Source organism: Hetaerina americana, unplaced genomic scaffold, assembly GCF_022747635.1.
Source record: "Hetaerina americana unplaced genomic scaffold, ioHetAmer1.1.p SCAF_4, whole genome shotgun sequence".
Lineage (NCBI taxonomy): Eukaryota > Metazoa > Arthropoda > Insecta > Odonata > Calopterygidae > Hetaerina > Hetaerina americana.
The window spans coordinates 75,878,435-75,896,335 of NW_027286985.1; the positions used below are offsets into that span (position 1 = coordinate 75,878,435).

General features: G+C 38.2%; 1 protein-coding gene across 1 annotated transcript in view; it reads left to right on the forward strand.

Annotated features, from left to right (window-relative positions):
* The window catches only part of LOC139692481 (tectonic-2-like), a 245,133-nt gene that overhangs the window by 219,781 nt on the left and 7,451 nt on the right, over positions 1–17,901 (forward strand). The window contains exons 4-6 of the mRNA XM_071590698.1: positions 9,700–9,840; positions 12,110–12,238; positions 15,464–15,647. Of these exons, the coding sequence (XP_071446799.1) occupies positions 9,700–9,840; positions 12,110–12,238; positions 15,464–15,629 (436 nt within the window). The 3' untranslated portion in view covers positions 15,630–15,647. The remainder of the gene's footprint in view (positions 1–9,699; positions 9,841–12,109; positions 12,239–15,463; positions 15,648–17,901) is intronic.

Here is a 17,901-nt window from a genome sequence, read left to right on the forward strand (position 1 = left end):
TATATGAATATGAATGTATCTTTTGACCGAAATGTATGTAGATATAGATGTGGGGGATTTATTAGTTGAGCATGTTTGCTTTTTAGAAATGGTTATGACTCTGGAAAACAGCCTTACAGAAAATGAGACAGATGATGGAAATGTGAATTTTGCAGGGATTTACGAAGAAATTAAGATTCTATCTGGGAGCGGAATAAAAAGATCTGCAGTAAAATAATTGTCTGATTCGTGACTGCAGAGGATGTCATGAAGCGACAAAAACATAGCAAAGTATCGTAATATTGTGAGTTGTGTGGGCTATCTCATGATTATAGATTATACATATTTACAGAAGCAATTTATTGTCCCAGGCGTAACTTTAGGGAATTTGCATAACATTACAAAGTCAATTATTTCATTACATTTCAATATATTTACAGAAGCAACCAACTAATACGCCGGGAAAGCACCAGATCTTTCTTTACAGAAGCACTTACATTTTGAATACATTTTCATATTTTTTGCAGCTCTAATCAGTGGTATCTCGTTTATTATCCGGAGGCATGATCCGACCCGTGAAGTCCTTCAGCTCACCATCATCTGAAATTCGGCAAGGAAATAAATTATTTTACCAAAATTAGTTTTCCGGAGAAATAAACAAGAATCATCAGATACCACATTCAAATTCGAACCACCTAGTATGTACAATTTCATAAAATTAATTCATATCTCTTTTCAATGGTTTTTTCAGTCAATTATGTAGTGCGATTCATGAATAAATCGTATGATCAAAGCAACGTAAACTTTATCAACTATAAATAAATGATGAAAATAATATTTTACGGTGATAGCGTACTGTTTTCAGGCAACGAAAATCTTTTTTGTTTCATTCGAAATTAAAACGTTTTTTCTTTTATCCCGAAAATGTATCGTAATTTGGATGTAATTCCATTCCAGTATTTCTATGGCATAAGGAAACAAATGAATAATTCGCTTAAACTTTTCGAAAACGAATATTTTTTTTCGTTATTTTAATTAAAGTAACTATTTAAATTATGAATATAGAACTAATGTCAGTTATACTTTGACAATTAAGTCATATTAAAAAACTTTGCGCTCTTAGGCAATTTATTTTGCAGTCGATGTTGAGGGTGACACAACAGAAAGAAAAAGGCTCGCGTTCTAACAGGATCGACTGACCTTGTATCTTAAGCATCGTCAAGATGGGTTTCGTATCCCTGTTTTATGGGGGGGAGAGATTTCTTTTGATGTGGCTGAGCGAATTAACCCCTCGACTCCTCTTTCCTTTCAGACGTCAATTCGCCGTTCGGAGCAAAGAGCGGGCGTCTTGTTGATGACTCTCCAGACGGAATTGACGCGAGAGCAGGGGACAGAGAGAGATTATCGATTCGAAAGTATGAAATATCGCATTTCCAATTTCACTCTTCCCCTCCCCCCCGCCACCAGTCGATCACTTTATAGGTCCCCCTCACCCCTTCACCCTTATTCCCCAAAACTCCCCACGCCATCTCCTACCACTTCACCCAACACAGCCTGTGTGAGCAGGCCCCCCGTACCCTGAGGGTTTCGGGGAACCCCGACTCCCTTTTTAGGTGTTGTCTCTCGTCGACTATTCTTGAAGTTCCCTTCTCATGATTGTACGACTTTTAACCAAAATTTTACCGCAAAATATGAAACCTAAAGCGTAATTAGAAAGCGCCAATTCATTCTATTTTTAGTTATTAATTTTCTCGTTAGTGAAGGAACGATACGTAGTCAGGATTTCCAGTTGTGTTTCCCTGGTAGAGGTAAAAAATATATCGTTGTACCATTGTATAATCTATATCCATTCCAAACGTCCCTTAAATAGTAGAATGCCAATAGTACCAATGGTATTAATTAAGATAAGTAAATAAAAAACAATAAACAACCAATAAAATGCATTATTGCGTTATTATAGAGTGGGTAGTTCGCTTTCGAAAAATTAGCAAATTTCATTAATGATATTTCACGCATTTTTGCAAATATTGAAGCAGTTTTTTAAAGCATAGTTCGCCAAGTTTTACATATTAATTTAAATAATTAGCAACAAATTTAACAGCAGAAACCCTTTTTCATTTAAGTTGTTGATCTATTCCTAGGTTTGATACATCAAGATTCCTTTGATAACCATTATGTTACCTAATCTACGATACATATTTGTTACTTCGTGAAATATAAAGTAGATAAAGTTTAAGGAAAATTAAATGTGAACAGCGTAGTTTAATTATAATATATATTCATACATGTCGGTATATTTGCATGCACGTATTACAAATATATATATATATATATATATATATATATATATATATATATATACATATATATACATATATATATATATATATATATATATATATTCGAAATGGAACGCTCTTCGGCGACGCACAAATATATAAAAACACTGATGTAGATTTTTAGAATATAGAGAGGATTCTGAAGATTCGTCTTCAGAAAAGATTCTGAAGACGACAGCCAGGCTGTCGAAACGTCAAATAACAAATTGTGAGTGTCCTTTCTTTGTGTCTCTATATTCTAAAAATCTACATCTGTGTTTATATATATATATATATATATATATATATATAGCGTTGGACTACTGACCGGAGGGTCCCGGGTTCGATTCCTAGGCAAGTCACTCTGGGCACCTGCAGCTCCACCCAAGCTATGTGATAGTTCCTGGGAAACCATAACCGGCACAGGGAAAGGAACTGGCCCCCTACCCTAATGTGTGAATATCACACGCCGTCGGGCTTAGTACTGGGTGAACTCTGCCAACACCTACCAAACCGACCTTCGGGTTGATTACTGTGTTTATGGTTTATTATTATATATACACGCTCAGACGCCGGTTTCCAACTTCCTGTATCCTAAAAACGCGATATATTTCCTGAAATATGTTAAAATTCACGGTGTAACTTTTGGCCTACTTTAAAATGAAGAAACTTCTGTATATTTCCAATTCTCTTCAGCTAGACTCATGATCTCGTGGGAAATTTTTATCCCCAATTAACTCGAAAAAGGAGTCCGGGTTTAGGGAAGCTATTCATTTAGGTTTTTGGTACTCAAGAGGTTCAAAGACTCCTGGCATCTAAAATGTATATAAACTCCTAGGAAACCATACGTCAAAGGCTGCTGAGATGTTGGAGAGCAATTCGATGGTTTGGAGAGATTAAAGCTGTGTCGTGTATCATTGAATACCGTAAAGATAATATAGGGCATCCGAAAAAAGAAAGGAAGTGGCGTCGATATTTTTTCAATGGGGAGGTGTTCCTTCAGCGGAGGTTTGAGCTTTAATTATCCCAGAAAGTAGGAGGCTTGGAGATACTACAGCGCGTCGGGCATGAAGATTTTGGAGTGTACAATTGCATGGGAGAAAAGGGAATCGATTTGCTGAGAAGAGTGCCTGGGTATCCTTAGCTATTAATTTTATGTTTTGATGCTAAATAATTTTTGTGATCTTGAGAATTGGAAACCTTTTGCTGAAGAATTAAAAATATTTATATTTTGATACTTGAATGACTGAGTCATGAAATTATATAGACGTTTGAAAGGAATTCATAACGGCGGAGTCAGAGACGAAGTTTGTCGTAAAGCCGGCTGTGTATTGAGACCAAAAGGTTGGCTAGAAGATATGGAGTGGCAAACCAGTGTGCTCTGGATGTTTTATGAAGTGAATTGAGTATGTTGAAACATTCTCGTGTCCAATCCAGGGGTAAAGAGAGAAACTTGTATTTATAGATCAAGTATTTTTGGTGAGGATTATAGAGCTTCACATGAATGGAGATATATTTTATAAAGTTGGTGAAAGGAAGATTAGTATTGCACTAGAATAAAAAAGGGGAAGTGAGGCCAAACTTTTGGATTAATTACGGGGAACCGATGAGTGAAATAACATAGTAGCCATAGCTAAATTGTGGGAAGGGGAATAAGAATGGTCACAGGAATCGAGGCAATCGGAGAAATTATAAATAAATCAGATAATTGCTTGTTATCAATGATTTAGCCCAAATAAATGAACAATACATATTTTTTCGTGCAGATCATAAAATATACACAGAAAATGAAAGCAATTAATGTTCAAAAATATAAATCACACACAAAAAAAAGAATTAATGTAAGCATTAATAGTTGTTTTTTAAACAAAACTTTTTTTCATGTCTGAAGTAAACATCACTTATAAGCATCCCAGTGTACGCAAGAAATATAAACAAATAAAACTGTACAATTAACATAGCTTGCATGAATAACACTTTCAATTGACATAGTCAATATCGTCAGGGTTATGATGTCCCAAATTTGTCAAAATCTTCGCCTAAGAAGTAAAGTTATATAGTATAGTGTGAAAATGTGCATGGTGGTGCTTTATTTTGGATATCGAGAACATTTACCGGGTGACACCTGAATCATCATCTTTTCCTGGGTCTTTCTCGTTGCATCTTTATATTTAGAATATTTTTTAGAATGGATCCGAGATATTTCTCATCCATCTCATTCTTCTTTCTCTGATGGACCTCCATTGGACCTTTTTCTCTCTTCCTCTGTGTATCCCCTCGTTTCCCATTTTCTTTATCTTAAATATCCACCTCATCACTAGATTTTAAATTATCCTAAACTTCTCCTGCCATGTTTTCCAATGGCCTTAGGTTCTAGTCCGCACACTGGTACCAGGGGCCATTGGGTAAACAACATGAATTTTTCGCGCCCTTCGAATTCTTTGAAAGTGTTTAATAAATGACTAATTAAGCTTCATCAGCCTGTCATTTTCAAGGGCACTCATGTACAATTTTACTTTACAAAGGTCATCCTGTACAATAAACCTTAAAATCTATGTGATGCGTTTCGCCTTTCACACCAATTCTCTTTTATTGGGGTCATTTGATCTCTCTTCGCCATGAGTATCGCTGATTGTGTGTTTGCCAGCGTAGTCTCTTTGCATTTGGAAAAGAGGGCCGCAATCTACACAGAGGAAGAGAACCGTTTTTTTTACGATCTCTTGAGGGTATTGCTCTGTTTTTTTAACGCCAATGGGTTTCGTTCACCCCCTTTTGCAAATGAGGGCAATCGGTTGGAAGGCGTGTGGAAACGTGGCGCCTGTTAATCCGGTGCCGAAGGTCGGCACTCTCCATGGCGCTGCGCTAGGTGATGGCAACACGTGGAAATGGTCACACGGGCATTTTCGGATGCGAGTGGTTTAATGTGTTTAACGATCACGCCAGTGTTTAGCTGGCGTGATCGTTAAAATCCGCCCTCTCTCATCAAAATTTAGGTCTCGTTAAGAGAGGTATGCCCACAAGATCGTGAGAGGGTGTAGTGAGCCAATGACAGCTGCTACACGGAGAAAAACAACGTAGAAAGCAGGGATTCTACGAATACGTAAACATATAGCTAGTTTAACATTGAATTAAAGAGACAAATTTTCTTTTTGTAGACACTTTAATAATTTCTGAGCAAATACTGAAGATAGAGATTCGGTATGTTGTGCTATACGAGATAGAGTGAAGTAAATGTTAGGGATTTTGGATGGTAGAAAGAAAGAAAGTACGCGGTGTTTAACGATGTTCATTGCGATTCCGACTGCTGGAGCGTTTAGTGTGAGCGTTGTTGACTCATGAGGGATCCATTTTCTAGTACCTTAGAAATCATGGCGCCGTTCAGTAATTTTTATGGGCCCATCATAATGTTAACAATAATACGAGGTATGATCACGAAACCTGAACTCCGGATATTATGTTTCGTGCGCTGTGTTTATCACTTTATTAGGTAACTTTTACATGAACATACGATATTAAGATTAATTACGGTAACCTCTTCCATGCACGATACTCATGCAAAGTCTCTCTCGCTATGTTCTTAATTTTCTCCGGCAACACGCATATAAACGCGCCTATGCTTACTCCAACTTCCTCTTTGTAGTCTTCCAATAATTTCTCTAAATCAAACATCCGAGGCTTTCTGATCGTGAAAAATCATCTTTGATGTTTCAGCGGCTATTTAGGTTCACTTTCGACTCATCGAGAGGAGGCTGGTCACAAATTTTCTAACCTTTAACGTATTTATTACACAACTGCTCCCCGAGGGGCGAGGTAGTCTCGCAGGTACCCCATTAGCGCTCGGCTAAACTCCTCAGGGCCCAAATTTAACTCCGGATGACTCTGGAAACCCTCGGTTTCAGTTAATCTGTACGATATTTTTGTTTAAATTTTACTATTGGGAAATTTCAGGCTGCGCAGGGAAGTGAAGGGTCCTCTACTGCTCTGATGCGTGAATTTCGCCAACCGTAGGTCTCATCACGAGGTAAGCTCCCCCTGACCTATAAAGCAAACCTTATGTTTAGATTACTGCTGTTTGTTTTTGTTCAACGGCCTCCACATGCACCATAGGTTACGAAGATTCTCTTTCAAACCCGTCGGAAGCAAGAGCGTTCCTCAAAACCTGAAAGTAAACTGGAGATCATTTTGTACAGTCGCTGATGCTCGACAATTGTGGATGAATTCTTTTTCTTGTATCAAGGAATTTCCTTCGGCGAAAAGCCGAACCGGAAGAGGGAGGGAGTGGAGGAAATTTGGTCGCCCTTCACGTTTCAGCTGTGGCCGCCCCTTGATCATTTTATTTTTGGTATCACCCCATATCCAATTTCATCTTTCCTTCACACCGGTCTCCCTACCCCATTCCTCTGCTCCCTCACCGTCTGAACCAAACCCTCATTTGATATTCTTGCCATTGCGGTGTCTTTGGAATTCACCCTTCAACCCTCATCTACACTTCACCCTCGCCAACCTCAAAGGAGAAAAATAAAGCGTTAAAATTTGCTTTTAATTCATCTCTCGACGCAATGCCATTAGTTCTCTCTCCTACTCCGCCTTGACAAAATTTTTAGACGACTGAGCGAACACAAATGTCTTCGCTGAGTTCCACTGGAAAAAACTTTCCATTCCTTTTCCCGATCCGCAAAAGCCTCTCGAGTTAATTGATCAAAATGTGCCCCGTCTCCTCTCCTCGACCCACTCCTCCTTTCGCCTCCCTCCCTCTCCGCTGTCACCCTTTTCTTTTCCACCCTCTCGTCACCCACACTTTCATCGCATCCGCTTTAATCTTCGTCTTTGCCGTCCTGCCCGCGAAAATGATCAATCGGTCCTATCTATAGATGCCTCTGACTCTCCTTTTTGTGGTTCGGAGGAAAAAATACGATGGGTGTAGGAGATCATTACATCTGCCATGGGACAACTGAATACATTTGAAAACCTAAATAAATATTTTTTACAGCGCAAAGAAGAGATCAGCGAAGACTGAATCGGCTCGTGGTGTTTCGTCATTTCTAACTTTTGAGGTGAAATCTTGGATTTTTATCAAGCGTGCCCGAATCAGCCTTGCCGCCATTTACGTGTTTACAAGAGTAATGCTTTAACAATGAACTCCATTCCACTCGACGCCTGTTTAGCGATAAGTTCCTCCAGAGACGCCTTGATCTCTATTACGTCTTTCGAGGTATATATGCAAATTCCGCGTCGTACGGGTCAAGTTTTCGTACAACTCGTTATTAAATTTTAACTCGTTATTAAATTAAATTAACAACTTGTTATTAAATTATATGAAAACTTGTTCAGTGAGAGAAACCATCTCAGACTGTGTTTTTCTCAAAGATTTTCATGCATTTACCGATCAGAAACTAGATGAGGGAATAGGGTTGACTGACAATATCGAAATAGCGCGAGCTCTGAACAGAATGGAAAAATTCCACAATGCCACTTAATTATAACCAGGATTGTATCGCCAGTTTTGAAGCGAAGTACACAAGCTGGTACGCACTTGGTGGGTGAAAAGTAAAATAATAAAAACCAAATGGGTTAAAATAAGGAATGAGCTATTTATTTTAAAGAATTAGGTGAAAGATTTTCCAAAGTCAGAGTGAAAATGGGGCTTTATTTTCCTATCTGCGTGATTGATGTTTCGCCTAATTTTGCCACATAATTCTTCGTTTAAATGTTCTCTAATCAAAATTTGGTGAGACGGCTCGACTCGACCACCCAGGAAAATCCATCGCCTTGCCCCCGATGAAAGTTGAACCATATTCCATGATTTTCTTTGGTATTATTCCCCTATGGTTTTAAATATATTATGACAGGCCGAAAGGATGTGAATTGATGATGAAAGAACTAATTATAAAGATATAAACTAGCTCCGTGTAAAATTCTGAATATTTCGCTCTTTCACTTTAGAATTTTTTATTTTTCTATTTATTTTAGTACCTTGCAAGCCACCGCTAGGGTTTCTGGCAGGGGGTGAATACACACCTGCCTAATTTTGACCCGAATATTCTTACCCCTACCGCGATTGGACAGTATTATTCTGATCCCTTATCGTTCTTGGGAAAAATTACATCTTAAATCTATCTGTTGTTCACTTAATCTCTCTAATTTTATTGACATGATATCTCCTACCGTGGTATGATGGGGGTAAATTCATTTTCAACAACACTGCTTAGGAGACATAATTCTAGTTTATGCAGGAGATTTAATCTGTAATTAAACCTTCGCTTTATTAATGATTCCCAACCTAGAACTTTTAATTATTTTGAATGAACTATTAAGTTTATCATAACAACGTTTTGCAAACCTATCTAAACCTCATCTACGCTGCGCACGATCCAATTCGCCAACCAATGGAGTAGTTAACAACAGTAGCCCGCGATCGCGGGTGAAAAGTTCATGTGGCAGTAGTGGTGTGTAAATAAAATAGTTGGCGACCGAACGCCCCCTGCTACAAGCCTTTTTGACGCATTTCATATTGATTACATGTAGATGCAGAAATGTTTACGACTAAAATCTTGGCTATATGTCGACCGTGGTTGAGTTGGTAATTTGGATTCCCCAGCAAGACTATACCAGATTGTTCCTAAGGGTTCTTAAAACCAGGGCTCCCTAAATACCAGAGACCCAAAATATCGTACTGCAATGTCTATGATAGCATGTAGTGTTCGTAATATGGGTCATACAAATGCATAAGTATAATGAATTCCTTCCACCACATGAATTCTATTGTTTTTGATAATATAAATATTTTTCGTTGACCGTTGACTAGAAAAATAATATCTACGTATCTATGCTATTTCAAATCTCCATTTCAAAAACTTTCCATTGGATAAAATTATCCATTTCTGAAAAAGGAGCTGCGCAACGAAGAATTAAAAAATGAGTAAAAAGAATGCAAAAGGTTTCAAAAGAAAGAAAAACTTGCAAATGATTGCAAAAGAGGAAAGATTTGCAATGGAGCTTCTTTTTCTAATACACACTCGAGATGGATAGAGTTATTTAATACGTTCACCAAGCAAACGGAAAGGGGTGAATTCGGAGGAGTGTGTAAAAGAAATCGTGACAGATTGACCTAATCCAATCACCAAACCATCACGTTTGTGTCACAAGCTTAGATACCAAAATCAATATTTTCAATTCATTTGTTATTATTGATGAAAATAGTGTAATTGTCGGTGACTGAAAGCAGTCGATTCTGAAAACGAGTCTTAACTACAACGATAAATTTGAAAATTAAGACTGCGTGCGAACTTTGAAATTGGCACGAAGTCTGGATTCGCACGTCTTCTATCCGACGAAAAATTTTGTCGCTTACGTTTCTCATAAGTGACGGGTTCGTCATCCTAACCGCCTGTCTATTTTCCAGACGGGAGGAGGATGATGGCGGCGGCCTCTGCGTCGGTGTGCCCCTTCACCTTTCCATCCACGTGCTGTACGAAGACACGGTCTCCGGCGCGGGCGGCGGCGACCTTTCGGCTTCCTTCTTCTTAGTGGGAGTCGCGATCAGGTGAGTAGATTTACTCCCACCTCCCTAGGGGAGAAGTCAACTTAGGAGAGCTTTTTTAAGGTCTGCCCGCTGACAATTCGAGTCAGTGTCGGATCTTTTGGCTCTCAAAATAAAAACAGGCTCCTGGGCCTTCACCTTTTGAAAAGAAAATACAACAGTGGCTATAGAGAGAGAAATGTTAACTCAACAATTGAAGTTTTGATTTGTAGAAAAAGAGAGAGGATCTTGATTTTTAGGTTTTCATGCTTAGTTCGTGAAAACTCAAGCTTTTTGACTAGTGTCTTTCTTCTCGCGACCGAAAAATCAGAATCGCTAAACACCTCATTGATGCCGACCATTTCAGATATCCCGTAGAATTCTATTGCATCTTTGAAAGTCTCCCTGGCCATTTCCTTGGCCAATTGGAATATTTTCATTTGCAAATCTGCCAATAGTGTACATTCAAACCTGTGTCCCGATTTCTCTCCCAATTTCTCCCCCAATTCCAATTATCATCACGGATTTAACCTACCTCATCTTCCCTCCATTCCCTCCCTTAGACGCCTTCATAGTTTGGCCACACCGACTAGATACCTCGATGAATTTCGCCAGCATATAAATGGACAGCACCCAAATATCCAATTCACTATGGAGAAGGAGAGCAAAGGGCAATTACCATTTCTTGATACATTAGTTCAATGGAAGGACGGCACACTTGGCCACAGTGTGTATAGGAAACCTAGTCACACTGAACTTAACCTAAATAGGCAGAGCAACCATCATTCATCCCTGAATAATGCGGCCCTTACATCACTCATCCACAGAGCCAGGACTACAAGTATAGCAATTCCACTTGTATAGTGAACAAAGAAAGCTACAAGTACGTCGGCACCTCAAGGAGACCTTCACACAGATTGGCTAATACAATCACCAGATATCCATGATCCTTAAAAGATCCTTAGGCTCACAAAGAACACCACTGGGGAAAAATCCACAGTGGTAGCCAAGGTGTTCCTGCCATACATCTCCACAATTCCAGGGAAAATCTCAAAAATCCTCAGAAGATTTGACATTGAAACTATCCATCAAGAATTAGACATCAGTTGATGAAAGCAATAGACCTGATTGGGTTTCAAACACCAGGGGTCTATGCCATACCCTGTAAATGTAGTGAATTTTGGCATTAGCAATGATTGGCCAAATGATCGAGATAAGATCAAAAAAAACACCAGAGAGACTACCAACCAGGTCAACTGGTCAAGCCCACAGTAGCTGAGGGCAACATTGAGGAAAATGATATGATTGAAAGGGAAGAAACAAAACTCCACCACCAATCTCAAGGATAATAGGATAGGATTGAAAAAAGAAGCAATCCAGATCTGTCTGCATCAGAACAATATGAAGAAAAACATCGGCTTATGGCTCCCTTTCCATCCAAGTTGCATTAGTGAATATTGAGGTCACCTCCTAAGAATCAGAGGGAATGGATGACCAACCAGGAGATACCAAGGGGGAAACATGGCAACTAAACAATCAGCAGCCACCTGGCACATTGGAAATTGTCTATAAGAACTTGCCCTGAATGACCCTTGGATTCCTGGATTCCTGAAGATGATGAGCGAGTTTCAAACCAAATCAATGGAGGAAGAAATGGAGAACCTGACCTAGCATTATACAATGTGACAACATATTTTACCATAAAATTCTCTTTAATTCCTTACACATTCCTACATACCATTCAACATACCTATCCTTTTCCTACCCTTACTCAATCTTCCATCCATCACTATTTTCAATATTCTGTCAAAAGAATTTTCCTCCTCCACTTGCCTTGCCCCTTTAGGATTTACAACCTCTCTCTTCCTCATTTAGCACTAGTAAGTACTTCTTGTTTGTTTTCCTTTCCCTCAATTTTACTTTTTCCATCCTTCTCTACACTCTAATTGAATGACCATAATTTATTTATCTCATGATTTTATCCAACCAAAAATAAAAAAAATATTATTATTGTTTGTATGAATGTAAACCTTAAAAAGTGCTATTTTATTGGATACAATGCAAAATTTGAGATTTTTTATACCAGTATTATTTTGAACAAGTCAGGAAATAACCAGCCTACCATAGGGTAGATGGTGTTTTTTGCACAAGATCCAATGTGTTAAAAAGGTCAGAGTTCAGGGGTTGAGTTGGCAGCTGTTTGACTGCATTAGTCTTTGGATAAGAGTAATTTCCTGATAGGTTTCACTTATGCCAAGTTTCTCTAAACCTGTCACTCCTCACATTTTGACAGTGTCACAGGGACCAGTTGGCGCCTGACACGGGGAGCAGGAGGCCTTGGAGAGAATAGTGAAAGGCTTCTTCTCTCATCCTCAATCACCTTCACACAAGCACCTAGTGCAGAGGAGAGGAGCTGCAAGCGGTGAGTTGGTGTTGATCCATCTCTCCCTTTAGTAGTTTGGGTTCAACGCCTCCAACTATCATTAGTTGTAGTCCCACCTGAAAGGTCTCATTCCATCCATCTATGTGCATGTTCTGTTGAGGTTTAATGATTCATCACCAGAGCTGTGGTGGGTATTATGGCTATGTTGGTTACACCATCTGATTTGATGTATTGTCAGAATATCTGTATCAATGAGAATAGGAACTTAGAATATTAGTGCAATGCCGAGGACAGGAAAATAAGAGAATAAAAAGCAAGAGAAAGAAAGATCAAGTATAGATATTCTGGGCTGTACGAGGTGAGATGGAAGGATAGCAGGAATTATTGGAGTAATAGTTATAGAGTAATATATCGTGGAAGGGACAAGAGCCAGCAAGGGATGGCAATAATATGGGATAAAAAGGTAGGAAGGAGCATACTTAACATAGAGCAGGCAACAGATAGAATATTACCAGTAGAAGTAAAAGCAGAAGTGATGAACTTAGTAATTGTTCTGGTATGCACACCACCAAGCAATCATAGGGAGGAAGAAGTCAAAATGGTGTAAGATCAGGAGGAGGATATTATTGCAGATGTTCCTGGAGGGAAACATTTGATTGTGATAGGAGATTGGAAGAAAAAGGAATGGATAGTTGTGAGGTGAAGGACTATGGTTTACAGAAGGACTGTTGGGGGAAGGCAATAGAGTTCTGCAGCACATAGGAGTTAATCACCACCAACACGTGCTTTAGACACCAAAAAAGGTATAGGTACACATGAAAAACACCATGCGACTCAGAAAGGTATTAGTTTGACTACATTGTGGTTAGGCACAGATTTTGGAACAGCAAGATCAATTCGGAGAGTAACCTGGGAACAGATGCAGACTCAAATCATAATGTAGTAATAATGTACATAAAAATATATCTTACATTCGATTATAAAGGATTAAGCAAGGGAGGCAGTTTGGGAAATAGAATGGAGACGCATTAACTGGATTGAAAAGGAAGGAGTATCAGTAGGCTGTAGAGAAAATCATGAGTGAGGAAAGGGTGCTGGGTACTTTAGAGGAAAAGATGGGAAAATATCAAAAAAAAGGGGGATCAAAAGCTGCTAAAGAAAGTATGGTAACTGTTAATAGGAAAAGGACAAAGAAACCATGGAGTACAGATGAGATGATTAGAAAGATAGACAAGGGAAGGAAATAGAAGAAAGTAAATACGTGTTAGGTAGAAGTAAGTATAAAGAATTAAATAATGAATGGAGACAGGTAACAAATGGAGCAAAAGAAATTTGGTGGAAGACACAGTACATGGATATGGAAAGTTTGCAGAGGAAGAATAAAATTGGTGCTCCATACAAAAAGGTTAAAACACTGTCAGGAAGCAAAAAAGGTAAATCTATTTTAAATATTAGATATGAGTCAGGAAAATATTTGTTGAACCATTAAATATGGAAGAGAGATGAAGGAATATATGTATAGAAAAACTGTATTGTAAAAACATTAGGCCAGCAATATTTGACACAGAGAATATGACGTAGATGAGGATAGCTTAAGTCTAGGCTAGCATGATGGTGAGATAGAAAGGTTATCAAAGGAATTGAAATCAAATAAGGCTATTAGATAGACAACATTGCTGTAGAACTACATAAAAGTCAAGGAAAAGGTGCGAGGAAGAATTTTCATAGACTAATTGGTAGCATTTATGAGAGAGGAATTTGCCTGGAAAGCTTTGTGAGATCAGTTTTAGTTCATATTCCAAAAATAGGTGAAGGCTATATTATGTGAGTACTACAGAACAATAGGTTTGATTTCACTCACAGCTAAAGTGGATCGCTCAGGATCATCAATAAGAGGGGGTAAATTATTACTTAAGTAATGATTAGTGGGGATTTAGGAAGGGGAGAGGCATGCAGGATGCTATTGCAGTAAGTAATGAGATTACTAATAGAGAAGAACATAGAATACTTGTTTGTGTATTATGTGTATTTGCTTGTGTCATAGATTTCAAATATGCAATTGATAGAGTGAATTGGGAAAAACTAATGAATGTGTCACAGAAAATATGAGTAGATTGGAGGGATAGGAGACTAATCCACAGCAAGTACATTCTCAGGCTGCCATGGTGCAAGTGGCTGATAGAGAGTCCAGATGCGCATTGCTAAGAAGAGGAGTAAAGGTTTAGGAGTGAGGAGGAGATCACCTGTGCTGTATATGTGGAGGAAATGATTAAAGAGGCATGGGTAGAACTGGAAATAGGAATGAAAATCAGTGGGGCACTCATAAAATCAGTTGGGTTTGCTGATGACCAAGCTCTAGTTTGTCAGTCAGCCAAGGGGTTGCAATCATTGATGAGTCAATTAGAAATTCAGTGCGATAGGTATGGGATGTGAATGAATGTAAACAAAGGTTATGCAGTTTTCTTGGAAGAGAAAAGCTAAGCTGAATGTTAAAATGGAAGTTCGATATCTAGAGCAAGTTGAACAATTTACCTATCTCAGATGTTTTGAACCAAAATGATCAACATTATAGAGACATGAGGAGACGAATTATCTTAGGCAAAGAAGCTTAGGCAAACAAGGAGGATGGAACTGATGACAGAGATATTGAGTAAGGATGTTAAGAAAAGACTTATTAGAACTTTGATTTGGAGAGTAGCTAGGTGTGGCGCTGAAATATGTCCATTGAAGTATGATGATAGGTGTAGATTGGAGGCTTTTGAAATGTGAGTATGGAGAAGGATAGAGAAGGTTAAATGAACAGAAAGGAAAACAAATGAGTAGGCTCTGGTTATGGTAGGAGAGGAGAGAGAATTGATGGGAGAAATCATAAGAATGTAGGAAAAATGGATTTGGAGCATTTTGATTGGCAATGGGAGAGAATGAAGACTGTGATAGAGGGGAGAATTTTGGCCAACCAAAGAAGTTGCAGGAGGATGGGTATGTTGGACAGAATGAAGGGTTGAAGGAAGTGTGCAGGATTGAAGAGGGGTCTATTGCAATGTTGGATGTCAGATGTTACTTGTTAGGAGAGACAAGGGAATAGTTGCTGTACCATTTGGTAGCTTGTGTCCATCCAAAAGCGTTGATTACTTATAATAAAATAAAAATGGTGATTATGATTGAACTTTCATAAAATTCAATGCCTTTTTTTATTTAATTCATAAGCATTGCATGAGAAGTGAGACAATGTATAATGCAAGTAACTTTTACTGTCACTTGCAGCTTCTGGTTGAATTTGTCCAAGAAGAATTCCTTTATCTTTGCCCTTCAAAACATGAATATTCCAAGGATGGATATGGCTTCTGGGGCTTTGCTGACATTGATGATCCTTGTTGCTTCATTTCTGCTTTGTCACCAAGCCACCAGGGGCTGCAACAGCTTCTTCTGAATCAAGACATACATAAAGGTATGAAAGAGATTGCACGGGATATAGCCATAAACACTTTTGAGGTATCCATAGTGCTTTTTACTACATTTTTTGTACATGAAGGTCATGGTGAAGTAAGAAAATGAGGACTGTGTTTATTTATGGGTAAATATCAATGACTATTATTGATTTATGATGAGGATCTCCATTTTATGACTCATCTGCATCTCAAAAACTTCAAATTAAGATTCGCCCTCTAGGCTCAAACATCAATTCTTGCATTCAAAAAGTACTACACACCAATTCTGAGTTTACACTGATCTTTTCTTTTAATCTTTCCTCATGCAAATGCCTCTTTCACTAATACAATTATTTTCCTGTGCCCAATACAATGCCCATTAAAATACATAGATTCTAAATGCATGAACTGATATACCTCCTCCAGTTTATTTCCACCTACTTTCAAATTTAACTTAGCTTTCCTATTTCTTCAGAATCTCATTACTTATGTAGTCCATGCCTTGGAATCATACACCCATAGGTATGAAGCATCTCAGAAGCTACCACGTAAAATATAAGAGCAAATGAACATAATTCAACATCAATGGTAGATCAGGGCGATGCATCACGGTGCAGTTAATAAATGACAAGAGAAAATTTTTAGGAGCTTTCAGAGTAGGGGTGCCCATTTTTGAAGTAGATACCCAATCAAATTGATAAATTCACGAGCATTAAAAGTGCCCAACCAATGTGACTTTTACCTCCAGCTTAACCTGGAACAAACACTTTATTTTTGTAACACTGTGCCGATCAAGCATAAAAAGCTGGCTTCATTTGACAGGGCGAGGGAAAAAGGAAACAGTGAAAATAAAGAAGAGGCATAACTTTTATTCATGAGGCAAAATTTGAATAAAATGGTAAGTTATTTGTGATCCATTAAATCCAAAGTGTTACTTGAATGAACCAAATTAAGCTCAAAGAAGATCCGCAGTATATGAAGTTGTTAAAGCAAACATGTATCTGCAAAGGGTTTCAGGCTGAAAGATTAAGAGCCCTTCAAAATTTGAGACATGTGAACTTTTCAAAAACATATCATCTATTAGTTAACTATTTAGGCAGACGACCAATGTCATAGATCATTTGTGTCATTAGGGATAGGCAGGTGGGGGTTAGGATAATGGAGGAAGGATAGAGAGATACCTGGCATTAGCCTACTCTCAACTAAAGGTGCCAAAGGGTCCACAGTTTAACATCATATCTGATGGATGGGGTACTCACTTGAAGTACTCTCCACAAAGTACTCGTAATCAGGATCAGGATATCACAGATTCTGGTGCCTCTGGGATTTGTACTCCAGTCTTCAGGATGGAAAGTCAGTGGATTAGTCGCCACAATATTTCTATCCTCCAATATCAACCTGTCAATTAAAATTTTCCCAATGTACGTGTAATTTGCACAGAGAGAATTAATACAGACCCGATAACTGCTAGTCAGAGCAGTTGAGCTAAAGAGCAACACTAAGTTTCCAATTAAAACGATTTTCTTACTCGCAAAATTGAATATCATAGAGGATGTCCTCTTTTTAACTCATAAGAAATTTCCCAAGTTTTTCGGGTTATTTTGGGAATACTTTCAATCTTCTAGGATGCCCCATGTCCACAAGCAGGTTTATGCTTGAACTACTATTTAACCATGGTTAATTTTTATTGTCTGAAGACTCAGAAATTATGAGAAATGGTTGTAAATTTCATTGTGATAATCAGCACATGATCAAATATGCTGTGTGCCATCAGCACATGAGCATAAGTTAGGAATATCGAGCTAGTAAACTATCCTGATCAGGAATTTTCTTGTAATTGCAAGAAATTGACAATGAATGGTCCTTTGGAGATACAAAATCTATCTCATTTAATCAATATTCTGCCAAAATAAATAGGCACAGTATCTCTAAAATGGTGCACCTCAGCAAGAAACCTAACAGTAGCAAGGACAGTATTATTTAAGTTCCCTTATAAGCCATGAATAGGAAGCCTGAAAGTCGCTCAAATGAAAAAGAAAATTACTTCTTGAGAATCAAATGGCCAAGGAACAAATAAAAATATTATCTCAAAGAAAAACAGTTAAAATGAACCCAAAATATAATTGTTAAAGGTGGTAAAATAAGTGGAACACAAAGATTCACTGTTTGTCAGTCAGAGAACTTTCCTACTTATGTCAAATGTCAGTTTTCCCAGAAGTCACCAAATTTCCCAAGTTTTCCTGTTTTCCCTAAGTAGGAAATTTAAATTCATTC